At 35.0% G+C, this 27270-nt stretch overlaps 1 protein-coding gene across 6 annotated transcripts in view; it reads left to right on the top strand.

The window, feature by feature from the left end:
• SMAD4 (SMAD family member 4) overlaps positions 1-27270 on the top strand; it is a 53982-nt gene that overhangs the window by 19886 nt on the left and 6826 nt on the right. For 2 of the 6 annotated variants that reach the window (XM_038525980.1, XM_038525981.1), the window contains exons 5-11: positions 2600-2812; positions 6003-6122; positions 6217-6333; positions 7787-7837; positions 15598-15808; positions 16914-17082; positions 25788-25926. In XM_038525980.1, the coding sequence (XP_038381908.1) occupies positions 2600-2812; positions 6003-6122; positions 6217-6333; positions 7787-7837; positions 15598-15808; positions 16914-17082; positions 25788-25926 (1020 nt within the window). Of the gene's footprint in view, positions 1-2599; positions 2813-6002; positions 6123-6216; positions 6334-7786; positions 7838-15597; positions 15809-16913; positions 17083-18589; positions 18682-25787; positions 25927-26425; positions 26594-27270 lie in introns of those variants that run through there. The other 4 variants (XR_005353474.1, XM_038525983.1, XM_038525982.1 and 1 more) reach the window with 4 other exon arrangements.

Here is a 27270-nt window from a genome sequence, read left to right as displayed (position 1 = left end):
CCCAGGTACTAGAACAGTACTCAATAAATATTTATTCAGTGAATAAATTTGTTGAATGCTAGTCCATAAAGAGAAATAGCTAATAGTTTGGTGTCTGTTATTCTGGACTTAAAAAATATATACTATATGTTTTTTTAATTTTATTTTTTTGAATAGGCAATACATGGTCCATAAATCAAAATACTATAAAAAGGTATACAGTGAAAAGAAGTGCTCCCACCCCTGCCCCCATTCCCCCCTACCTCAGGTAATCACTTTTATTAGTTTCTGGTGTTTCCTTCCAGGGTTTCTTTATGCAAAAAAAACATGTATTATTTCCCTCTTTTTCTTACATTAAAAGCATATTGTGCACTTGTTCTGGACCTTGCTTTTTTAATTACAGAATGTGATTTTTTAAACATGCATGTGATCATAGTGTACAATGGTGTTTTGTAACCAACTTTTTTTCTCTTGGCAAAAATATTCTGCAGATATCTATCCTTGATACCTATAGTTTTACCTAAGGGACATGTTTTAAGTTATTTGATTGAAGACACTTGCAGTCGGTAGAACTCTCAGACTTACATTGGGGAAGGTTTATTCAGTGTATTAGGCGAGAGAAGGTTATGAGGCGTAGCTCTTTAAAAGGAGAATTTAGTCATTACAGTTGTACTTTAAGCCTAACAGTCAACTGAAAAGCAAAAGTGATGAGCCATCCAGTTCACAAACTATTTCCTCAAATCAGTAGCTTTCTCCTTTGTACTAACAATACCAATATCTTGGTTAAAAAGATCCTTGTTACTATAACAACCAAAAACCCTAAAAGGTCCAGGAAGTACATAGAGATGTCAGGATCTATAGGAAGAAAATTAGAGAATTTTGTTGAAGGGTATAATTTAAAAAAAAAAAAGATCGAATAAATAACAGTAATATCTACTTTTTGTCCCAAATGACTTTTTCTTTGTATTTTTATAATCTGGCTAACATTGGTGATGAATCGTTGGGTCCAATTTTATTACTGATACAGTGATGTGTTAAGCAGCGTCCTTTTCATTATTTTTTGTTTCCCTAGAATTTTTTAAAGAAAAACTTTTTGGAATGGAATTCATTGGTCTTAAAAATATCCAAATCTTCATTACGTTTCTTTTTGTTTTTGTTTTTAAAGATTTATTTATTTGAGAGAAAATGCAAACGTGTGTACATGCACGGGTGGGGTAGGGGCAGAGGGTGAGAGACTCTTAAGCAGACTCCATGTTTAATGTGGAGCTGGCCACAGGGCTTGATCTCACCACCCCAAGATCATGACCTGAGCCGAATCCAAAAGTTGGGTGCTCAACCGACTGCACCCAGGTGCCCCTTCATGTCTTTCGATGCATGGAAAACCTCTTTAAGAGATTGTATGTAGAAATTTGAACAATAGATTATTCATATTGCTTTGGAATAGTCTCCATTTTTTAAAAAAAGGCCATGTTGGGGGACCTAGTTGGCTTAGTACGTCATGTGGCTCTTCATCTCAGAATTGCGAGTTCAAGCTCCACTTTGGGCATGAAGCCTGCTTAAAAACAAAACAAAAGACCATGTAATGAAGTGGTATTTAGTAATCAGTTTTTTCAAAAATTGATGTAGGGAAAGGTAAAGGGCCCTATATATTGATTCTTAATGGAAAAAATGTCTTTTTGTGGACTATTTATTGTGTGTTCTAAGAAGAGAACCTAATATTAGAATTCAATGAATTGTAAGATTCTGGGGTAGTATTAGTTGAAAAGCAGTAAAGGATTGTTGGCTAAAGATAAAAAGCATACCACAAAGCAATAGCCTAAAACAAATAGGTTCTGGGCAGAGAACAGTTGACATTATCAATGCAGTTTAAGTTTTCTTTTTTTCCTTAAAACAAAGGCAACCATTCCCTAGTTTGTTAAAGGAAAAATGTTCTGTAGTATTGGCTTGAGTTTAGGATTGCTTATTAAGGTGAAAGATGTTGATTATTGAATTTTTTCACAACAAATATTTATCAAACATCATTATGTGATTTGGATTTTCAGAGGGAAATTTCAGTTTGGCTTACCATTTAGGATTTTTGCTTCTGGTTCTGACCTAGTAGGGGACATTTCAGTACATTTCACTTTCAAAGCATATCATTTAATGATAAGTATAAATCCTGGAATTGAATAGCTATCAGATCCCATTTATATTTCTACACTGTGAAATTAGCAAAAACATATAGCCAAGTACTTGATCTCACTTTGGTCTTCTCATGGATAAACACTTCCCCCAGCCATATGCTTTCCATCTAACTCATGTATTTAAGGTGATTATTCTTCTAGGTTAATCAGAAAACTAAGGAATACCTCTTGAGGACCACTGCTGGATGGGTTTGGAATATGGTCGAGTTTCAAATTTCAGGGGTCAGTCAGATTGATCGATAGAATATATCAGAGGTCCCTACTTCTAAATAGTTTGTGCTGATAAAGTAGTAGTGTTTTCAAATATGAAAAAATTCTGAGTTAAAAGTTATTTACACTATAGTTGATTTTTAGATGTTGTCATATTACTTAGAACATTTTTTTTCCTGGTAACCAAAGCTTAGAAGATTTTAAAATGTGTTTAATTTTTTATATAGCTCCACCAAGTATGTTGGTGAAGGATGAATATGTTCATGACTTTGAGGGACAGCCATCATTATCCACTGAAGGGCATTCAATTCAAACCATCCAGCATCCACCAAGTAATCGTGCCTCAACGGAGACATACAGTACCCCAGCTCTGTTGGCTCCATCTGAGTCTAATGCTACCAGCACCACCAACTTTCCCAACATTCCTGTGGCTTCCACAAGTGAGTAGTAGAATCAAATGTAGTCAACAAATTGATCTTCCCCATTTAAAATTTATATGTACTTGGAGGATAACTCCAAGTAAGTCCAAATGAAAAGTACTGTGGTATCTTTATAGCACAAAGGTATTAAGTAGATTTTTCAGTTGGTCCTGGAAAAAACGGTCACTTGGGATTTAAGTAATGACTTTGATTATAATACTGATTTAAATTGATGGTCTATGGCAAATTAAATTTAAATAAAGAAATAAAAATAAATTAATGGTCTAATTTGTAATTTCCCAATTATTACATGCAGAAGTAAGAATCATCTTGCACTTTCAGATATGTTTTAGAGAAATATTTAAGTAGTTAACAAGTAGTTTTGGACCAAGATGTTTATAAAATCTCTAGATGGAATAGTATGCTTTCCTTTAATCAGGGTTTTTATTGTGCTTTATCTGGCAGTATATTACTTTATAATAGTCATTTCGGTCTCTCATTGTACAAACTTTAAAAAAGGGATACTGGCAAAGTTGTTTATGATACACATCCCTGAAGATAGATGTTAAGTATTTTAGTCAATTTTGAAATATAGCTAAATTCTGGGGCGGGGTGGGGGGGGTGGGGGTGTATGTGTGTGTGTTTTTTTTTTAAACCAGGAGGTCTTTTTCAGAAAGATTCTTCCCATGATAGAGATGCCATTTTCTTTGCCACATTATAGAGCCAGAGGGTTATTAGATTTATCTTTTCTTGGAGCCTGATCAAGGCAATAACGACTCTGTTCTGTTGATACTGCTGTTTATTTTCAAAGTTACCAAAGGCTGCGTAGTTTGCTGTTTGGCAAGTGAAGTTGCTTTTTTGTTTGTTTTTTTAACTAATTACAGAGCAGGGTCTTGGCATATGTATGGTGCTATTTGTACCTGGTTGCTACGGAGATTGTATCTAAGCCCACATCAGCAGTGGATTGTTGCTAGATCTGGACTAATACTTTGTTAGTGGCTACCAAAGGGAGCATTATTCTATTTACTTTAATATCAGATCATATTCAAAAGAGAAATTTGATCTTTAGAATAAATAGAGGACTGATTTCTCTAATGGAATTTATAAGTACAGTATACCAAATATCTCCCCTTTAATTCATTTCTTCTCTTCAGTGTATTTTGGATTTGCTATGTGAGATGACAGTCTCACCATAGACAACATATTCTACGTGGAGTATACAGGTTAAGCACACGCTTTAGAACCTGGATCCTCTTAATCACTTAGTGCTTCTGTTATCTGTCTACTGTTTATTAACCAGTTTGAGAATATAGTTGACAGAGTGGTCAATGATGGAGAATAAAACCACCTAAGCATAGATTAGTGAGAGTGTAGCCACTTACTTCTGTTGATATTATCTGGAGATTTGAATTTACATGCCTTTGTTGGTGCTTGCTAAAATGACTTTAACTGTTCTATTCCCTGGAGCCAAGTCCATTGAAAACCAGAAAAATGGTATGAGTGAAATGCTAATAATTTTTCTTGGTATTTTTTGGATATTTTTTATAATTGAATAGATGATTATTTTTAGAATTTGTTGCAAAATGTTTTTGTAGATCTCAGAAAGTGTATTGATAGAATTAAAGAAGAAATTGGACTAAGGATTGGAAGACTATTTCAAATAAGCTGGTATAGTTGTATTGTTTCATTTCATCTTATGTACTTGGGATTGTGTAATGGAAATATTCAGTACAGATAACCACAGTGGGCTACTTTATAGTCTATGTTCACTTGGCTCTTGAATATCTTCAGGTTTTCTTTCTAAATATCTGTAAATTAAAATAATCTCATTTCACTTACGTAGTGACACTTTTTGTAAGCTAAAAGTCTGTGACATGCATAGTTGTTAAAATGTAATTAACATTTAAAGAAACTTGGAAAAAATTTTGGGGGGATAAATAGGGAGTGAGGTTGCTAAAAACATCTTTAAAATTAAATAATTTGGAGATTATTGCAACAATCTTTTTAACTTTTATAATCTTCACCTTAAGGAAATGTGATTTGTAGGAAGGAAAAAAATGTTTCTTTTCCTTGATACTTTGAACTATGGTGTCATATCCTTTCTTCTATCTATACTCCCATTTAGATGAGAAAAGATTGAAGTGATGCCAGTTGTAACAATTAGGAAATTTCAGTGCTTTCCAAATGCGATGAATAATTGACTCAATTCATGCTTGCTTGAAAAAATCAAGCTTTTTCCACTTAAAAAAAAAAAAAGAGCCTTAAAAATGTAGGTTGTTGGGGTACCTGGCTGACTTGGTCGGTGGAGCGTGCGATTCTTGATCTCAGGGTTGTGGGTTTGAGCCCCATGTTGGGGGCAGAAATTACTTTTAAAAATTTTTTAAATCTAAAAAAAAATGTAGGTCAGCAAGCAATATCTTAGAATGGTTTTAAGTAAAATAGAAACCAGACAAATCTTACTTCTGGTATATTACACATAGAAAGGGTAACTAATTTCTTGTCAGTCCAGGAAGATGTTAGTGTTCTTGGAAGGAAGTGATTTTTTGGTTTTTAAAAGTACATGAAAAATTTCAGAATAGACTTATAATTTGTTGTTGTGGCTTTTGTTTTTTGTTTTTCTTTCTCTTTCTTTAATTTTTTTTTTACTAGCAGTGCTTTTACTGATTGAATAGTAGAGCTTGACCTTTTCTAAACTTCGCCTTACCCATCACATTCCATTTAAAATACTTGCGTGCTCTGCTTTTCTTTTATCAAACAGTAGCATTTTGCAATTACCAGTACCAGTGCTGATAAAAATAATGAATTTCCAGTTTTCAACATTTTATTGGGGCTGGACTTTGGGAGTCCTCATCAAAAAGGTCCAGAGCTAGATGGCATGACCAGGGATGAGCTGATGTGCTTCTGAATTTATGATGATAGGCTAGACATATAGTGAGATTTTGCTGGCATTTGAAGAATATCTATGAAGAAAAAGTCCTCTAAAGATTAGCCAGTTGTTTCTTAAGATAGAATAATCTCAGACATTTTCAAGTTAAGGATTGCCTTCGTAGATGACTTTAGAGTTTGTTATTTGATAAATCATGGACAAGTTCCATTTTTTGCCCATCAATACAGCTGTGATTATCAGATATAATTGGTCCTTCATCTACTGTATAACAATGTAGGATTGCATCGATAAATGTACCATATTAATGTCTTCTCGTTCCTCTAGGTCAGCCCGCCAGTATACTGGCAGGCAGCCATAGTGAAGGATTGTTGCAGATAGCTTCAGGGCCTCAGCCAGGACAGCAGCAGAATGGATTTACTGCTCAGCCAGCTACTTACCACCATAGTATGTACATGCTTTTTAAAATCTTTTAACTAGTTGAGAAAAAATAGGCAGACTTTCTAAAAGCAAATTAATCCATGTGGGCCTTAATTTTTAGACAGCACTACCACCTGGACTGGAAGTAGGAGCGCACCATACACACCTAATTTGCCTCACCACCAAAACGGCCATCTTCAGCACCACCCGCCTATGCCGCCCCATCCCGGACATTACTGTAAGCTCTTGTTTTTGTTGTAAGGGCCTTTTCTTTTTGAGAACTGGTTTTCTTTCTATTTTTTTTTATGTTTTACATCTTTTATTCATCTTACAGTTTAGTTTCATTAAATGATTACTGCTTTTCAGCATTTTTAGTAAACAGTATTATTTACTTTTTTATAGTTTTGTTACCATACATTTGTTTTAGAGAAGTGATGTTTACTAAATACATTTCTTTCTCTGTTGCTGATGTTTCATTAACACCACATTGATTTCCATTCATTTGTTTGTTCGCTGTGTATATGTTCCTAGATCTCATGTATATCCTGTATCATGTATTTCCATCCTATGTGGATTGAAACCCCTTGAGTGTCAAGATCTCAAAGGTTCCCACATCATACTGTTAGCATACTGTAGACACTTAGTTGTGGAATCTATCATTACTTTGTGTAGGCTTGATTGGGAAGGTTACTCTACTGATGATCATAGCTTGTAGTTTCAGGCAGAAGAGGGACTTTGTTCATTTGGCTTAGTGAAATGAAGAGCATAAATTTTCCTATGTTTTAAATTCCTTTTCCTCCATTATAAGATTAATAGTACCAAAGAAAACTTGGAAAATACAGAAGAGTGTAAATAAAAAATAAAAAATACCCAGAGTCGTCCTACCTACAGATACCCACTTCTAATATTTTGTCATATTTTTTCTTCCAGTCATATAAATGGGTGTACAGAAATTTGGGAGGGAAAGGATCGTATCGTGTATATATTGTTGTATCCTTCTTGTTTTCAATTATGTTACTATTTTTCCATGTCTTAGAGAGTATAATTTTTTATGGCTGGCTGGCCCAGCATAGTGGTTAAGGTGCTGAGTTCGGACCCTTAATTAGCTGTGTGACCATTGGCAAGTTTTTAACCCTCACTAACTAAGCCTTAAGGGTAGCAGTAGTATCCAGCTCAAGGAATGTTGTAGGAAGTAAATGTAATAACTCATGTGAAGTGTTTAGCACCATGTTTTAACACTTAATAATCTCTTAATCTCTTAATCTTAGCTACTGGTCCATTATGTAAACAACCTTAATGTAATAAACCTTAAACATTTGTTTTTAGAATGGATCTGACAATTTGAATTATTATTATATATATTGCATTGTAAATTATACTCTATCACATTACATGAATAATTCATTTATAATTTACATTAAATTTCGCATGTACAATTATTGTAAATTGCTAACCGCACTTGACACATAGTATTAAAATGTTAGCTCTTAAATATCCACCAAAGTAACTCAAGAGTATTTGCTTATTATAAAGTAATCTAAACGAAGCTTTTAAAGTTTTAGACATTGCATAAGCTTGATCTAAATAACTCCTGAAGTATGATGGTTATATTTAAGTAAAGTTTATTAAAAGTTTTAGCATTAGAAAACTTTTAATAAATAAAAATGGGATTTTTATTGTCTTTTCTTTAGGGCCAGTTCACAATGAGCTTGCATTCCAGCCTCCCATTTCCAATCATCCTGGTAAGTGTATTTCAAAATCGATTCCCTATATTCATATTTTCTTTATATTAATTAAAACACACACAAATACACATTTTAGTGTAATTACAGGGTAGCCTAACTTTATAGAGAAGTACAATACTCCTTATCATGTTAGCTAATCAACAGTTTATTAGTAGCCAAAATAGTCACACATAAGGTGTCTATATTTGACTCTTTTAAGTGTGTAAAAGAAAAAACAAGATTTTTTTCAGCTAAGACGTGAAGTACCAAAATGCTGGTTTTAGCATTGAATATATAAATATGCAGCAGAAGAAAACTAGGTTTCAAATAGAACAGCTGTAAAACTGTAGCTTAAAAAGACAAGGAAGAATCTGCAGTAGATGCTGAAAATAATAATTCACTGTATCTATTTTAGAAGATAAATTCAGGAATTTCTGGTTAATTGAAATTTTTAGAGACTTTTTGATTAAATTATCTTCGAAGGAGAAAATAACTAAGTAGATTTCCTCAATTCAGAGTTTGAACATATCTTTTTAAACTACAGAAGTAATGAAACAGAAAGTTTAAGTAAAATACTGAAGGCTTCTAAAAATAGGATTTTGATTTGTTTTCCTTCTATCCCCTCATATCTATTTTTCTTAGTTTAAAATGGCAAATATTTAATTTCCACTCATCACTTAGTTTTTCCCCCAATTAAAGATAAAAATAAGAATTTGTGTTATTATGAAGAATTTCAGACATACACCAAATATCAGACCCTGCCCCCATTATACTCATGGCTCAGTTTCAGCTACTATCACCTGAGGGCCAGTCTTATCTCAACCATACCCTCACCTATTATTTTGAAGGAAGTCCGCCCTGTAAAATTGCTTTGTATATAAATATGTTAGCATACATAATTGCTAGTTAAATGACCTCTCTAGTTGACTTTCTATATATTATTTTCATATTTACCGTGGCTTTAAACATTTTTTGTTGGCTAGGGATCCTCGCCTTTTTATAAACATTTTTATTGAGAAATATAGTATACAGAAAAGTATATAAAACAGCTATATTTACAGTCTCATGAATAATATTGAAGCCAACACCTGGGTAACCACCACCCAGATTGAGAACTAGAACAGTGCAACACCCCTAGAAAACTTCCTGTCCTGTGCATTTTGTTTCAGAAACTTCTCTGCCCCAGAGATAAGCACTATTCTGCTTTTTGTGGATACTCCTTTTTTGCTCTTTAAAAGTGATGAATGCATCCCTAGACAGTCTAGTAGATTGGTTTTACTTGTTTTTGAAATTATATAAATGAAATCACTGTATCATAATCTTAATTTGTTGTGAATAAACATATTGTGATAAGAGGGGGAAATCTAGTGTCTTAAGAATGAGAATTTTTGCTGGCTTCAGGGCAGCATCATTAAGAGTCAGTAGTGGTCCCTGGTCATTTGGGGGTGCCTCAGTGTCCATATGCTGGAAGGTGATCTGCAGGAGGGAGGATAACCAGAGCTCAGAAGAAAGACCTACCCTGAATGGGATGGTGAGGTGGGGTTGGAAATGGTGGCATCTAGCTGGTTGTTTGGACTCAATTTGTATTCAGTGAATGCTTTTGGCTTCTTGATAGATTTACTTCATTGTTCTCATGGTAGAACTGATGTTGAGGTCTAACAGCTTCTGGTGGTTAGGGAATAGCATTAACTAGTTATGGGAGACACATCCGGAACGCCTCACACCGGCATTAAAGCTTTTGTCTACGAATAGAATAGGAAGTGACTTAATAGTACAAATGATCCTGAAAGGTCTCTGAGAGGTTGTGAGAAGGGATTAGCTCTGTGCATAAACCTTTAGTGGAGTCAGCTAGTTAGAACCCAGTCTCTGTGAACTCTGGTTATGAATACTTACAGGTCTCGAAGGAGTTTTACCTCACAACTGTTTTCTTCATTTCTCCTCTTGTTAAGAGAAGATTTTAACTGGTCTTCCTGTTGGGAGAGCTTCTAGTCATACTTTAATCTCTGCTCTTACTCCGTATTTCTTTTCAAATTTGAATCTAATTATTTCTCTGCTGACAAACTGGCATTGCTTTCCCTACTCATTGCTTGGTCAAAAGGTCTAAATTCCTTAGCTGGGCAGAAAAAGTCTGATCCTGGTCCCTGCGTACTTTCCTAGCTTTGTCTCTTTATGCTCTAACCACCCTGAACCACTTACTCAAGCTTGCTCAGCTATATCATTCCTCTGTGCTTTCTCTACACATGCAAAAAAATCTCTGATAGGTTTTGTACTCCAAATTAGTTACTTGTTTTTCTGAAACTGAGTACTCTCCAAACTTAGCTGATTAAGCCAGTAGTAATAATTCTTGATCTTACTTACTAGTTTCTGTGGGTCAGGGATCTGAGAATGACTTGGTTGATTTGCTCTGGATGTAGAGTTGCATGAGGTTGCAGTCAAGGTGTTGGCTTGGGCTACTATCATCTGAGGGATTTTCTAGGGCTGGAGGATTCACTTTCAGGGTGGTTTACCCACATAGCTGGTAAATTGATGTTATCGTTGTCGGGAAGTTCCAGTTTCTCTCTGTGTGGACCTTCTTTGTAGAGCTTCTTGAGTGTCTTCACATGATAGCTAGCTTCACCTAGAGTAAGTAATCAAGAGAAGACAAGAGAGCCTTGGGATCTTTTAAGACTTAGCCTCAAAAGTCATGTCATAATTTCTGTAAGACCTTTTTTTGTGGGTAGGGGACAACACAAAGATGTGAATATCAGAAGGTGAGAATTATTGAGGACCATCTTGATGCCCATCCATGTACTCCTAAGATCCTAAATGTGGGAAACTTTTTAAGATCTAGCAGGAGTACACCACTGTTGGGAAACCTTTCCTAATCCTTATGTCCCCTGCTATCTAGCACTTTTAATTCTACTAAATTATAGTTGTTGGTTTACAACTCTGCAATTCTATTTCATGAACAGATAGAAAAGAAAACAAAGTTAGTATTTGTTTTAGGTGTCTGGTTTATGTAGCCCCTTAAGGTCTGATTAAGAAATCCTAAAGTATCCTATCAAAGACTTAGGGCCCTTTAGATAGGAAATAAGCCTATACCTTTCAATAGGTAAAATCTTTGAAATAATTAAATATCATCAATATATAGTGAATCTATTTTTGAGAAATGATTTTTGAAGACAGTTACATAGATGTTTTCAGAAATAGAGGTAATAGAAATTGTGGAAAATGAAAATAATTATTATTGGACATTACCTTAAGGTAAGGTTAAGGATTTCAGATAGGCCATATACTTGGTGATTTTTGTGCTTTGACTTTGATAACTAAGTTGAAAAAATTTTTGGAAAAGGTTAGTCATTTTCTTTTTGTGGACTCTGTTTTTGCTTTTTCTTAAAGCTGAGATATATTCATTGCATTAAATATTAATTACAAATTAAAGTGAAGAGTTTCCTCAGTGTCTTTGAAATTGTTTTGGTAATTCACAGATGAGTTCAAAATCCACAGATTTCCAAATTTAGGTTATAGTCTAGTACTTAGGAACTATCTACTATTCAAGAGAGTGCCTTGCTTTTATGTGTTGATAAAAGATTCTTATAGGGCATCTCATTCAGATCTGAATAATAATTTATAATGAGTCTTGTAGGCACTCTAACCAAGTTTTTAACTTCTTGAATGACTTTATTTCAGAAATTGAAGACAGTGCCTTGGAGACTATATTTTTCAATATAATTGTGCTTTATTAATACATTGCCCCATTATAAAAATTATTTAGGGATCCCTGGGTGGCGCAGCGGTTTGGCCCCTGCCTTTGGCCCAGGGCGCGATCCTGGAGACCCGGGATCGAATCCCACGTCGGGCTCCCGGTGCATGGAGCCTGCTTCTCCCTCTGCCTGTGTCTCTGCGCCTCTCTCTCTCTCTGTGACTATCATAAATAAATAAAAATTAAAAAAAAAAAATTATTTAGCTAAGTTCTTATATTAAAAAAAAAATCATGTTGTTAACTCAGTTTTCTAAGAACCTTTTCTCTGGCTGGTAATGGGCAGTCCATGGGCTTCGTAAGACCACCTCAGCTTCACTAATTTATCAGCAAGAAACTCAAAATATCAACATTAGCAAACACATAACAACCCCACTCCCTTTTGTATGAATTGGGACATTAGGAAAGCTCTCTCTGAACTGAGTAATCTCATCCTGCTGTTAATACTGGTTTGAGAAGCCACAGACTTGTCACTTAATATGGCATTTGGTCCTTGGAGCATAAGAGCAAAGAGAGATCTAGGAAGTCCTAATAAGCGTTTCCTATTACCTTCTCCTGTTTAAAATAAAAAAGTTTCTTCCTGGCTGTTTAGCAAATTGAGTGGAGTAGAGAAGTTTTTCACATGGTATATTGTATCCCAACACTGCCGAGTTTTCTGGAACCCACTTAGATTACCTTTCTTTTCTCTGTCTTCACACATAGTAACCATAGTAACCCCCTTCCTTGCTCATGCTTTCTTAGGCCTTAATAATCGCTTAACAGGTGGTGGTTTTCATCCCTGGTTTGTGGTCTGCAATTCTGATGCCAGTTTCTGTTCACTTCAAGTTTATTAAAACTCTTCTTCCCATTACCAAAGGTGAACTCATACTAAACCTTTTCAGAGATGCAGCTTTATGTAACTGTCATTGTTGTATGGTGTCTGAGATAATAGGCAAACAAACAAAAACCCCTTTGGTGATTGGAAAATAATAAAATAAGATTTAAGTGCAGCTGCAGATGTTACAATTTATGGCAATGAAAGTATATTTTTGTCTTATTTAAACATAATAGAGATTATACAATTCTCTTTTTCTGTCCTGCTTTGACTCTCAGTGGAAAAAGATTGCTCATCATGCACTTTACTTCTGGGTAGTGTTTTTTTTTTTTTTTTTTTTTTTTTTAAGATTTTATTTATTTATTCATGAGACACACAGAGAGAGGCAGAGGGACAAGCAGGCTCCCTAAGGGCAGCCTGATGCAGGACTCGATCTTAGGACCCTGGGATCACAATGGAGCCAAAGGGAGACGCTCAACAACTGAGCCACCCAGGTGTCCCAATAGTGTTCTTCAGTATGAACTAGGAATTGCATGTTCTGGGACTTTTTTTTTTTTTTTTTACCAAGCATCATAAACATTCATAACTTCAGGGCATTGTTTGTAACAAAATTTACTGTTTGGATTGTTTAAAGACCTTTTTTAAGTGTTATTACTGTTTTTTGCTTCTAGAACTTTGGGTAATTGTTATCTTGTCTTAGACAATCTCTTTAGCTTTAGCTTCAACTAATATAAATATATCTGCCAGTTATGTTTGCTGAAGCTTTTTGTTCATAGCATAACGGGATGTCTTTTTTTTTTTTTAAAGACTTTATTCATGAGAGAGACACAGAGAGAGAGGCAGAGACATAGGCAGAGGGAGAAGCAGGCTCCTTGAGGGGAGCCTGATGTGGGACTCAATCCCAGGACCGTGGGATCACGCCCTGAGCCAAAGGCAGACACTCAACCACTGAGCCACCCAGGCATCCCAATGGGAAATCTTTAATGTAGAATAACTTCACCAATATTTCAAAACTGATTTTTTTAAAGGATTTATTTATTTATTCATGAGAGAGAGCGAGAGAGGCAGAGACACAGGCAGAGAGAGAAGCAGGCTCCATGCAGGGAGCTGAACGTGGGACTTGATCCCGGGACTCCAGGATCACGCCCTGGGCCAAAGGCAGGCGCCAAACCACTGAGCCACCCAGGGATCCCTCAAAACTGATTTTTTAAGAAGAGACTTGAGTATATCACTACTACTTTTCATGTTTTAATGATAACCAAAAATATATTTTTTAATGTAAGTATTTATAATTAGTTGATATGATCTGTGTGGCAAAACATTTGAATTGTTAAGTTTTTGAATCACTGTCTTCATGTGATCTGTTTTATTAATTCTTCATTGAAAAGTACTTTATCCCTTGACAACATTTCAAAAAGCAATTAAATACATAGATTTTAAAAGATTTTTAAAATTTGAGAGAGAGAGAGAGAGAACATGAGAGGAGGGACAGAGGGAGAGGGTCAAGCAGACTCCCTGCTGAGCAGGGAGCCAGAAGCTGGAGCCCTGTCTCAGGACCCTGAGATCATGACTTGAGCCGAACAAAGTCAGACAATTAGCTGACGGAACTATCCAGGCACCCAAGATTTTGCAAGATTTCTAAAATACATTTTAAGTATCAATCATACTTCATTTTAAGATATTTTGGGAGTTTGAAAAGATCTATTTTTTTTGTTATCCTAAGTATCTTTATAGATTGTTGAAAGTTTTACTGCTGCAAATTCTGGTTTAGTCAGAGTTCATAAAGGACACATTGAAAAAAATAATTGGTTTATTAGCAGAAAACTTTATTCTCTAAAAAGTGGCACTGGCCTTTTCCTCTTTTAAATATGTCAAATCCATTTTTACTCAAGGACCTTTGCATTCTTCTCTTTTTGAAATGTTCTGCTCACGGTCTTTTCATAGATACATGGTCTTTCAAATTTCACCTTTTCAGATAAGATGTACCCCTGCCATCTAGTCTGAAGGATTCTTTCCTGTCATCTATCCTACACCCCATTTTATTTTCTTAACAGTGTTTATCATTACTGGAGCCATCTTATTTATTTCTTTATTTGTCTGCCTCTGCATCTCCATGAGAATGGGACAACAGCTGTCTTGTTTACTGCTGCGTATATCATGCCTAGAATAATTCCTAGATACTCTTTAAATATCTGTTAAATCAGTTAAAAAAGGAAAACCAAATAATTTCCATGCGTGTTGTCTCTATGTAATAATTGTATTCAAACAAAAATTAGAAATATTTGATCAACTGTATTTGCAAACCGCACCAAATAGTGCCTTTTTCCCCAGTCATTTAAAATTATTGTAAGTTATTTATTGTTGTTTAAATGAATACACTGAATACATCTGCAAAGTTGAAATTATACTAGTTAACATGAATTGACTATAGTAAAAATGCAGATGGGACAAATGACCTTTCACTCAAGAGACAGTTGAGAATTCCTGCTCACAGCAACTGTGTAGTGGGGTGTAATTAACCTTGACTCTAGTCTGGGATGGCTGACTTGCTTATGCCCTTTCTGTCAATTAGGGATCTATAAAAGTATGTCATAAATTGATATCACTCAAGGATGCTTCCCTAGAATATGTCTTAAAGTCAGTGTGTGTGTGTGTGTTTTAAATCATACTTCATTTTAGGATATTTTGTAGTTCAGACTACAAAGAAAATATGTACAGTTGGGACGCCTGGGGGTCAGCAGTTGAGCATCTGCCTTCAGCCCAGGGCCTGATCCTGGAGACTCAGGATCAAGTCCTGCATCAGGCTCCCTGCATGAAGCCTGCTCTTCTCCCTCTTCCTGTGTCTCTGCCTCTCTCTGCCCCCCCCTCCCCCCCATCTCTCATGAATAAATAAATAAAATCTTAAAAAGAAAATATGTACAGTCAAATGAAACATTGTGATAAAATAATGTACTTTGGAATCTGATCACTTCTTTAAATTCCTAGTTGGCTTAGTCCTTTGATGTAAGAACTGATTCTAGATTTTAAAAATGACTAGATTTTCAAGAATGCTAAGGTACTGAGCTGAAAAATGGAAGACATGGTACCTACTTTTTACTGCATTGTCATTTTACTAAAATTATTTTGGGTGCTTTTCAGACGCTTTTCCCCTTCACCCTTTCTTTTAGGAAAGGCTTTGTCTTATGGAATGAACGTGAATGCCTTTTATTTTTCTTACCCGGGTAGATGTTCTCTCCTGTTTACCTACTGTAGCTCCTGAGTATTGGTGTTCCATCGCTTACTTTGAAATGGATGTTCAAGTAGGAGAGACATTTAAGGTTCCTTCAAGCTGCCCTATTGTTACTGTTGATGGATATGTGGACCCTTCTGGAGGAGATCGCTTTTGCTTGGGTCAACTCTCCAATGTTCATAGGACAGAAGCCATTGAGCGAGCAAGGTATTGTCAGTTGTATAGTTGTTATTTAAAACTTGAACATAGTACATTGTCATTTATTCTAAGTGACATTTTTCGATGTAGATTTATAAGATTTTGAATATAGGTAAGAGTATAAAGGTCATTTTGAAAATTCAGAATTTGTAAGCACTGTATTGTAATTATAGATGTTTGTTATTTCAAATATAAAAATTGTCTTTTGTTTAGGTTAGTGATGTTTCTTTGTTTTGAATAATAAATTGGATCTTTGGTATCCAGTTTGAAAATGAATTTGTATTTCCTCAGATCATATGTTCTACAGATCTGTTGAGGAAATAATATAAAATGATGTTTCTGCAAGTATTATTTATAATGTTGGAAAAATGATAATAAAAGAGAAGGGGTTAAGCAAATTTTGATGAACTTTCATTTTATGTATCATTAAAATGTTAATTAAATATTTATATAGCAAATGTAAATGCTTAAGATGAAATATTATGGAAAAATATAAATAGTTTTAGGTACTATATGATCTCAGCTCTTTAAGGAATTGTGTGTGTGCATGACTACGTAATCATGGCTCTGTCACTAGCTATGTGACTTTGGCAAATTGCTTATTCTCTAAGCCAGTAATGTCTGATGGAATTTTCTGTGATGAAGGAAATAGTTCATATTTGTGCTGTTCACTGCAGTAGCCACTACCTACATTAAAGTATGGCTGTTGAGCACTTAAAATATGACTCACGTGATTAACTGAATTTTGTAATTAATTTAAATGGTCACATGTAGGTAGTAGCTGTTGATTTGGACAGTGTAGCTAAAAGCTTTTATAAGCCTTAGTTTCATCTTTTATAAAATGGAAATAATAGTATTTACCTTACTGAATTATGAAGGTTAAGTGAGAATTTGTACATAGTAAGTATGCTCATCATTATTATATATGAATAAGATATTTAAAAAGAAGGAAGTATACAGAAATGTTAATGATGGCTGTCTTTCAGTTACGATGCTATATAACATCTTTTATTTAAAAGAATTTTTTTAACATTGAGTGTGCTGTCCAATCTGGACTAAAACTTATTTTTAAATAGGTATCAAAACAAAGTATAATTCCCTTTTCCTTCCTCAGGTTGCACATAGGCAAAGGTGTGCAGTTGGAATGTAAAGGTGAAGGTGATGTTTGGGTCAGGTGCCTTAGTGACCATGCAGTGTTTGTGCAGAGTTACTACTTAGACAGAGAAGCTGGTCGTGCACCTGGAGATGCTGTTCATAAGATCTACCCAAGTGCATACATAAAGGTTAGTTGCAGTTTTACTCCAACATTTTAGACTTGGGTCTATTTGTTGTTTAAAGAATTGAGATGGAGGTGGGGAGAGAAGAAAAAATGTCTTTTTATGAATTAAATAATCAGAAATTATGTTTGTGAATAAAACACATTTCTTGGGGCATTTATTGACAGGATTGGCTATATCTGGTTTTATGGTTGCATTCATGCCCTCTTGCATTAAAAAATCTGTTAAGTGTTTTAGAGTAATACACAGGCTCTTGAAATGAGCGAAATCGCCAATCTCCAATCCGCAATAGGTAAAAATCAGACTCCAGAAATTTGTCTTAGCCAGTCTTCAGGATTGTATGGAGGGGAATTCTAAAATAAATAGCTTTTCAGATTAAGAACCTGAGAAGTGAAAAATTCTTCAATACCAGGTTTTTAAGTATTATTTTGTATATTAAATGAGTTTTATTTATTATATCATTTTGCATATTAAGTCTGAGGTGTTTATCATTGTTGAATCGATTCCCATTTTGGTTTATAACAAACTGGTTTTGAAAGAAAGATAGTTGGAATTAAAAAGCCTAAATATATTTTTAATTTCAGATTTTTTACAGTCATTCTAAGCATCTTCATTTTAGCCATTGTAGATTTGTAGAATTACTGTAACTCATCATTTACTCCCAAGAAATTGCTTAGCATACAAATAATATAGTCAAATAGCATATGCAGCAGTGGAATTGTTTGAATGCCTCACAACAACAAACCCAATATCTCATTTTCAGTTACTATAGTTCAGTTAAAAGATATAGGGATCTTTTTTTAAACGAAATTTTCAAATATATCAGTAGAGAAAATAAGCCCTCAGGTACTCGTCATCCAGCTTCAATAGTCATCAGCATTTTATCAATCTGTACTGTGTTTATCACTGCACTTATTTCTCCAGTTATTTAAAGCCAATTCCAAATATCATATTAGTTCACTCATAAAATACTTTTGTGTGAATTGCTAATTAGTAAATATTTCTAAGAGACATAATCACAATGCTGTTTATCATACCTAACAAAATTAACGGTATTAACAAGAATTAATGGTAATTCCATTTTGAAAGTCTTGACAATAGAGAATCTTTATAGTTTTGAACTGTTAAACACTGGAACAGAATAGAACAATAAAATATTAAAATATATTTATTGATAGGATATTTATGATGTGGAAATGTTGATTATCAATATATAGAATGTGGTCTTATTTTTGTAAAAGAAATAATATCAAGGATATTTTGTATTCTAGAATCATGTGCACAAATGTCTTACCAGGAATTGTCTCTGGAAAGTAGAATTATCTTCATTTGCATTTTCAAATTTTTCCACAAGGAATTTTAGTTATTTGTGCTTTATTTTTATTTTTAAGTGGTGTTGGATGTCTTCGTATGCTTTGCAATCTGTTTTATGTTGGTTGGCAAATTTGTCTTGAGAGAATTAATTCATTTTATTTTTTATTTTTTTCCTCCCTGTTATTGCTTCTCCCTATAGGGCAGTTTTGCCTTAGTCTGGCACCCTGGGATCAACATCTCAGAACCAATTCTTATATTTAGGAGGTAGAGGAATTTTGTCCCATGAGGAAATTGAGTTCCAATCCCCAGGTATGCTCAGGGCCTAATTCCTATTGCATAGGTTTCTGATGCTTATCTCTGCCATGGGCAAGAATTTTATTCCTAGGTGCATTTCCGAGTTAGCTGTCAAAGTTAATTAACCAGCACTTAATTCATGGGCAGGTGCCCAGTTGTAGCCCTCAGAGAGCCTGGCTATTGTGTCTTTCCATATTACTGTAAGAAGTTGAATAACTAACCTTTACACCTTTTTTTAGTCTTGGTACCCCAAGTACCTTCTGTCTTTAGTTCCTGCTGTCCACTGTAGATTTCGTTTATCCATCATCAGTTGATGGACACATGGATTGCTTCCACTTTTTGGCTATTAATAATACTGCTCTGAACATTTGTTTTTAGGTAGATATTTGCTTTCATTTTCTTGGATATATACCTAGGAGTGGAATTGCTGGATCATAAGGTTGATTCTGTGTTCAGCATTTTGATGGACTGCCAGACTGGTTTCCTAAGTGGCTATGTCATCTTACGTTTCCACTAGCAATGTGTATATGAGAGTTTCAGTTTCTCTGTATTCTCATCAACACTTGTTATTGTCTGTCTTTTTTGTTTTAGCCATCTTAGTGGGTGTGAAGTGGCATCTCATTGTGGTTTTAATTTGCCCTAATGGCTAAAAATATTGAACATCTTTTCATGGTTTATTGGCCATCTGTGTATCTTCTCTGGAAGTATTTATTCAGATCTTTTGACCATTTTTAGATTGTGTTCTTTGTCACTTTTATTACTGAGTTGTAAGAGTTCTTTATATATTTTGAGCATCAGTCCCTTATCAGATACATGATTTGTGCATATTTTCTTTCATTCTTTGGCTTGTCCTTCACTTCACTTTCTTGATGATATGATTTGCACCATGAAAATTTTTAATTTTGATGTAGTCCAACTTATTTATTCTTTGGTTGCTTTTGCTTTTAGTGTCTTATCTAAGAAGCCATTGCCTAATCCAAGGTCATGAAGATTCACTCCTATATTTTCTTCTAAGTGTTTTTAGTTTTAGCTCTGTGATTTATGTCTATGCTCTGTTTTGAGTTAATTTGTGTGTATGGTGTAAGGAAGGGATCCAGCTTTGTTCCTTTGGGAATATCCAGTTGTTCTGGCAACCATTTGTGGAAAAGACTGTTCTTTCCCTTATGAATTATCTTGACACCTTTGTTGAAATTCAGTTGACCTTGAATGTAAAAGTTTACTTCTGTGCAATCAATTCTATTTCATTGATTGTATATATGTCTATCCTTATGACAGTACTACTCTGACTAGATTACTATAGCTTTGTGGTAAGGTTTGAAATTGGGAAGTATGAGTTTTCCAACTTTTGTCCTTTCTCAGGATTGTTTTGGCTATTGACTGTTCTTTGTATTTCCATGTGAATTTTATGATTGACTTGAAGGATATATACTTGTAATAGTTTTTCTGTCCTTTGTGCTTCTAGCAGAGAGAGAAGCTGTTCATGCATACCTACTCATCCACCTTAACTTGAAAAATCTCTGGATTACTTGTGTGATTTGCAGTGAATGGACAGAGAACTACTGTGTTGATTATATATACTATGTGTGTCAGATGGAAGTTATGAATTTATTTAATGTAGGGTCATATTTAAAACATTTGAGCTTAAAAATGTGCGATCTTGTATAATTAAGTAATTTCTACAATTTTCAAATAAATGTACCATCTGTATTTTGATACATATGGCTCTTGAAAAACCCCTGAGGTACGAGACATACCATCACTTGATAAAACACGGTCATGGATAGATTTTTATAGTACCCACAGGCTTTTGCCATGAATAATAAATAACCTATCTTGTGGGACATTTTAGTAGGGTAAAAAACATCCCATTTTTGTCATATTGTTTAAGATATAAAAAGAATTATTTCTGTTTATCAAGCATATTATTATTCTTTAGAAGAATCTTACTAGCCAGAAAGAAAGAGATGCAAGTATACACTAAGTCTAACCATTGGCATTTTCTTCATTTGCAAATTTTTTTAGGCAGTAGTAACTAAAGGATCTGTATATTGCTGTTTAAATTGTCATATTCCCACCAAAGATGATATTACTGGGGTGAATTATATGCAGATAACATGAACCTCTCGAAGGAGTGCCCAAGAAGCTAGAACTAAATTGTGGCCAGATTTTTTTCCCTCTAAGTTATTGAATTCTTTCCACCTTCATCTTTCATGACACCGTAGTCCTCTTACATTCATGAAAATCTGATGTAATGAAATGGCATTTTACAAGCTTTAAATGAAGCAAATGTTTGAATTCTAAGTGGCCTTGCTGTTTTGCTTTCAAAAGTAAAATCTGTTTTGTTTTGTGGTGCTTACTAATGGTTAGTAAGGTTTTTTTTTTAAACAATTTTATTGAGATATAATTCACATACCACTTAATCCACCCATTTAAATTGTATGATTAAGTGATTTTTAAAATATATTCACATAGTTATGCAACCATCATCACAGTCAATTTTTCAACATTTTATCACTCTAGAGAGAAACCTTATACCGTTTAGCTATCGTTCCTCAACCCCTCATTTCCCTCAGCACTAGGTAACCACTCTAATTTTTCTCTCTACAGATTTGCCTATTCAGAACATTCTGTATAAATGAATTCATATAGTGTGGTCTTCTGTGACTTCTTTCATTAGGCATAGTGTTTTCAAGCTTCATCCATATAGCATATAGCTATATTTCATTCTTTTTATGGCTGAATAATATTCCATATACCACATCTTGTCTGTTTTCCGTTCATCAGTTGATAGATATCTGAGATTCCACTCTTTGGCTATATTATGAATAATACTACTACTATGAACATGGGTGTGTACGAGTTTTTATATGATTTTATGTCTTCATTTCTCTTGGGCATATACCTAGGAGTGGAATTGCTAGATTATAAGGTAACTGTAGCATTTTGAGGGACAGCCAAACTGTTTTCCAAAGTGGCTTAACCACTTTACATTCTGATCAGCATTGTGGGAAGGTTTCAATTTCTCTACAGTCTTAGCACTTGTTATTTGTCTTTTTGATATTAGCCTTCCTAGTGGGTATGAGGTTATTATCTCATTGTGTTGGTTTTTTATTTGCATTTCTCTGATACTGTTGAGTTAGGTTTGTTTTTGAACACGTATGCATTAGGGGATACTTCTAAACCACAGGTAGGCTAGGTTGAAGATTATTATAATCCCAACTTAAATTGATTCCCAATTACCATATATTGTGATTCTTATCTCCAGGTCCGGTAACTTAGCAAATTTTTAACGCAGTCTTATGTCCAAATGCCCAGTATACCAACACAGATACCTGTTTCTCTCTCTGGGTTACTATTTCCTGGTGTTAATTTAAACTAAGAGTAATGTAATTAAGCCTTATATATAAAAAATGCCAAAACTTTGACTCCTGGTTGACAGACAGTATCCTGAAGATGTTGATGTTGAGCTTTATAAGACACTCACCTGTGTTAAGTAAAAAGTTTGCAATAAACTTCTATGAGAGTAACCATAGGAAACATGCTAAAATAAGTGAAAATGATTTTTTAGATCAGAAGTGGTGATGAAAAATGTCTTTTGGATCTGAGCCCAAAAGGATATTTAAATCCTTGGTTCCTTTGAATTGTCTTTACTAACAACTCAGTCAGATTCTGAAAGGAAGGTGATTGCATTTCAGTGATAGCCTTCATCTTGCCATGCAGTATAACAGATATCTATTACAGTTTAATGGGTCAGATATAGTATGTAGTAGAGAAGTGACCCAGGTTTCATCTAGCAGTATAGTCAGTAATTATAAATTTTCTGGTTTGAGTGCTTTAATTACATAAATAATCCACTGTGGAGGGATTTGTTGAGGTGCTTAATGAATCATTTCTATATCTGCAGATAAAAGTCATAATATTTTAAAATTTCATTTTTGTGGCTACTTATAATAATGTGTGGCTGCTGTTAGCATAGATGTAGGCTAAGATGATCGTAATTGTGATTGTTTACAGCATATTGTAAGGAACCTATGTGTGAAGATCTATCTATTGGTTATTTTTAATGATTCATGGTGAGGAGTGGGGTATGTTGAGAGCATATTTGAACCGGAAGAATTTGTAAGCAAATTATAGTCCTTGTTCCCAAATAGTAATTTATAAGCAAATTATAGTCCTTGTTCCCAAATAGTAAGATTATATAGGGACCATACTTGGTTAGTGAGGATTAATGCAACTTTTAAAAGTGGTTGTAAAGACCTAAATGTAAAACACAAAAGTCCTAGAAGAGATCATTGGGTAGGGCAGTGACTTTAGGTACCATACCAAAGGTCCTGTCCATGAAAAACAGTTGATAGGCTGCACTTCATTAAAATTAAAAACTGTAAAAGGCTGTCAAGAAAATAAGACCGTAAGTCACAGACTAGGAGAAAACACTTGCAAAAGACACATCTGATAAAGGATTGTTATCTAAAATATAGGAAACTTTTAAAACTCAGCAATAAGAAAACAATCTGATTTTTAAAAAGTGCAAAAGACCTGAGTAGATATCTCATTGAGAAGATATACAGATGGCAAGTAAGGGTAAAAAAGATGTTCAACATCATATGTTATAAGGGGATTGCAAATTAAGATGACATGCCATTATATACCGAGAAGAATGGCCAAAATCTTAAACACTGACAGCCCAAATTCTGGTGAGGATGTGGAGCAACAGGAATTTGTGTTTATTGTTGGTAGGGATGTATAATAGTACAGACAGTTGGTAGTTTCTGACATAGCTAAACATTTTTACCATATCATCCAACAATTGCACTCCTTGGTATTTACTCAAATAAATTAAAAACATGTCCACACAGAAACCTGCACAGGAATATTTATAGCAACTTTAATTGCCAATAATTACCAAAACTTGGGAGCAGCCAAGATGTTCTTCAGCAGGTAACTGGATAAACTGTGGTACATCAACACAATGGAATATATAGTTCAGCACCAAGAAGATATGAGCCATCAAGCCATGAAAAGACATACAAGAACCTTATATGCATATTACTAAGTAAAAGAAGCCAATTTGAAGCGCTACATACTGTATGCTTCCATTTCCATGACATTCTGGGAAAGACAAAACTGTGAAGACAGTAAGATCATCACTGGTTTCCAGGGATAAGTGAGCAGGGAAGGATAAATAGGCAGAGCACAGAAGATTTTTAGGGCATTGACACTACTGTCTATGGTACTACAGTGTTGGATATATGTACAAAATCACAAGTGAAACCTAATGTAAACTACGACCTTGGGTGATGATGTGTCACTGTAGGTTCATCCATTATAACAAATGTACCACTTGTGCTGGGGGACGTTGTACTTGAGTGGGGACAGAGAACACTCTTAACTTTCTGCTCAGTTTTAGCATGAATCTGAAACTACTCTAAAATATAAAGTTCATTAATTTCCTTCTTTTAAAAAAAGTGGCTGTAAAGCTATTTGGCTTTTCAAATATTTGAGTTCCTGCTTAGTGCTATGCTGGGTAATGCCTTCTGAGAGGTCATGGCTCAGTGAAAAAATTTAGAATCTAATGGATTCCTAGGAAATCTTGAAAAAAAATAGTGGTTCCTAGGGATCCCTGGGTGGCGCAGCTGTGTAGCACCTGCCTTTGGCCCAGGGCGTGATCCTGGAGACCCAGGATCGAATCCCACGTCAGGCTCCCAGTACTTGGAGCCTGCTTCTCCCTCTGCCTGTGTCTCTGCCTCTCTCTCTCTCTCTCTCTCTCTGTGTGTGACTATCATAAATTAAAAATAAATAAATAAAAATTTAAAAAAAATAGTGGTTCCTGTTGTGGGCCTTGTGAGGTTTCTGATGTTCAGACCTGACTCTGTCATGATTTCTATCCTGCAGTCTTTTAGAACTAATAGTTTGGCCGAGTGTAATACTTACCTATGTATTTGACAAATTCATATCTCTTCAGAGAATGAGATAGTCTAAGCTTTGTTCTTCATTGATGCTAGAAGATTGCTGTTGAATAGAGAAATAAGTAAATAGGAATATGATTTGCAACTTACAGAGGTTTGCTTTGTTTATTGTTGTTGTGTGTTCTTACTTTTTAATACCATATGCCATGATTAAAGACCATCAGAATTTCTTTTATAAGGCTTCTAAGAATTAGTGGTTTGGGTTCCAAACTTGTTTATCTGATAAAGTTGTATGTTATGCATTCTTTTTTTTTTTTTTTTGCCAAGGATAATTATGCTTGCTCATATTTAGGTTTTGTGCATATTAGGAGGATATTTTAAATTTTTAATTTACTTTCTAAATAAGGAATATAGTCTCATGGTTCAGAAATTAAAATAATATAAAAAGTTTGCATTGAGAATAGCCTGTTTCTATTCTTTGTCTTCCTTTCTTATAACTTCTGTAGATGACCACTCTGCTTGTTGATCTTTCAGTGCTTTTTTAAAAAGATTTATTTATTTATTTTTTGAGACAGAGGGAGAGAGAATCTCAAGCAGACTCCTTACTGAGCCTGATGCAGGGCTCAATCTCAGCACCCTGAGATCGTGACCTGAGCAGAAAGCAAGAGTCGGATGTTGAACCGACTGAGCCACCCAGGCACCTCTATTTCTTAAGTATTCTTGGTCCTAGATACCATTTTATTTTGCTCCTGTGTATATCTCTAAAAAATATAGATGCTTTCTTAAATCATGGAAGTGCCATTTATTACACTCCTCCAAATAGCTAGAATGGTAAAGAAGTTGGCTATGGGACCAAGACCATCTTTTCAGCCTAAAGCGTGCTCTCAGCAATTTGGTTATAAAAGGCTGGGGGTTTATTTCATGCAGGTGGTCGTTTATCGCAGGGACCATAACTGACCCCTGCTGAACTAGATACACACCATGGAGGTGCACGGCAGCCAGAACTCTTGCTGAGCTCCAGTACCCTTCTCTCACCACTAGTTATAGTCAACATAAAAACTTAGATTTTTAAATTCTTTTTTTTCTGAGAGCTAAATGGAGGTATGAGTTTTAAACAAACTGTGCATCGGTTTTTGATGTGTGGTGGAATCTTTTCAGATGGACTCCTAGCATTGAACTCACACTGTTTATTTAAAGGTCTTTGACTTGCGTCAGTGTCACCGGCAGATGCAGCAGCAGGCGGCCACCGCACAGGCTGCAGCCGCCGCCCAGGCAGCAGCCGTGGCGGGAAACATCCCTGGCCCCGGATCAGTAGGTGGCATAGCTCCAGCTATCAGTAAGTATGCTTTTGGTTTTTTTTTTTGTTTTGAAATGTAATAGTTGGCATTTTATCTGGATTCATTCAGTTGATTAGCTACTTTAGGCAATAATAGAAAACTAAATTTTTTTTTTCCTGGGATAATATCATTTTTGAATTTTAAAAAACTGTTCTTCTGTAATAGTTGCGCTTTGTCTAGGACCCGGTTTTCATTCGTTTTATATCAAAAAGGGAATATGGGATAAAGGAGAAAAAGGGGGTTATTGTTAGATTATATTGATCAATCTCCCATGGTTTTTTGTTGTTGTTGTTGATGCTTTTAATTCATGCCTCACCAGCAAGGGTGGGTTGTAATCACTGACGTGCTTGGCTTTGTTGTAGAAGGAAAGCATATTTCAATTTCCGAATTAGGTACTTCTCCAAGTTTTTTTTTTTTTTTTTTAAGTATGCTAAGCATGGAGAGAAAACTAAGTGAGGGTGGTATTTTGATAACTTGTAGACTTTTTTTTAATTTTAGGGTAAAATTGAACTGTGTGCCAGGTTTCACACTGATGGGGAATTTTTTACTGCAGAGTTAAACTCCTGACTATAGACTTTTATGATGGAAACACGTGGCACCCATCTTCCACGTCTGAAGGCATAACTAGTGATTCATTCAACCCCTGTTCTTAACCTCTTCAGTGTGGTAAGCAAATCACACTGGCTAAGAAAACTGCAGTGGCCCTGCAGGTTTCTCTACAGCACATGCAGACTCCTCCCATTAGATTCACTGTGATACTGATGAATGGAGATTGACTATATGACTGTATGTTCTGACTGGAAAATTAGCTGCAGAATCTGCCTTGTGACTTATGTTCAGGAGTTTACAGTGTAGAGATAGATAAGACATACTCATTTAGAGAGTTTGACTTTTTAAAAAAAATTTGAGCATCTAAACCACTAATTTGCTAGTTTTGATGTTACAAACGAGCTTTCACTAAAGAATCCAAAACTGCTATGAAATTTCTCATTCTTACCTACTGCTCCCCCCCCCATTGAGTAATTGCACGGTGTCTCTGTGACATTGTGACCTTGAGAGACATCATCTGGGTCGTCCAAGGAGTCTTAGCGGAACCAGGACCATCAGCTTCTCACTGTTAGTCACGTCTGTCTTTGACCTAGGCTGCTTAGACAGACAGTAAGGTTCTTAGAACCAGCCTGTGGACATGTGCTACCTCGTAAAAACAAGTTGTTTTTTTTACCCTTCACCTCTACTTCTAAAGAGAGAAATAGGTGGGGTGTTGGTGGATTGTGGTAACTTACTTTACGATGGCCGGTAGCTAGAAGACTCGTGTGGAATGTGAATCGTGTTAACCAAAGGTT

Source organism: Canis lupus, chromosome 1 (assembly GCF_011100685.1).
Source record: "Canis lupus familiaris isolate Mischka breed German Shepherd chromosome 1, alternate assembly UU_Cfam_GSD_1.0, whole genome shotgun sequence".
Lineage (NCBI taxonomy): Eukaryota > Metazoa > Chordata > Mammalia > Carnivora > Canidae > Canis > Canis lupus.
Note: the sequence above shows the minus strand (reverse complement) of the source record. Positions and strands in the feature narration are given on the sequence as shown.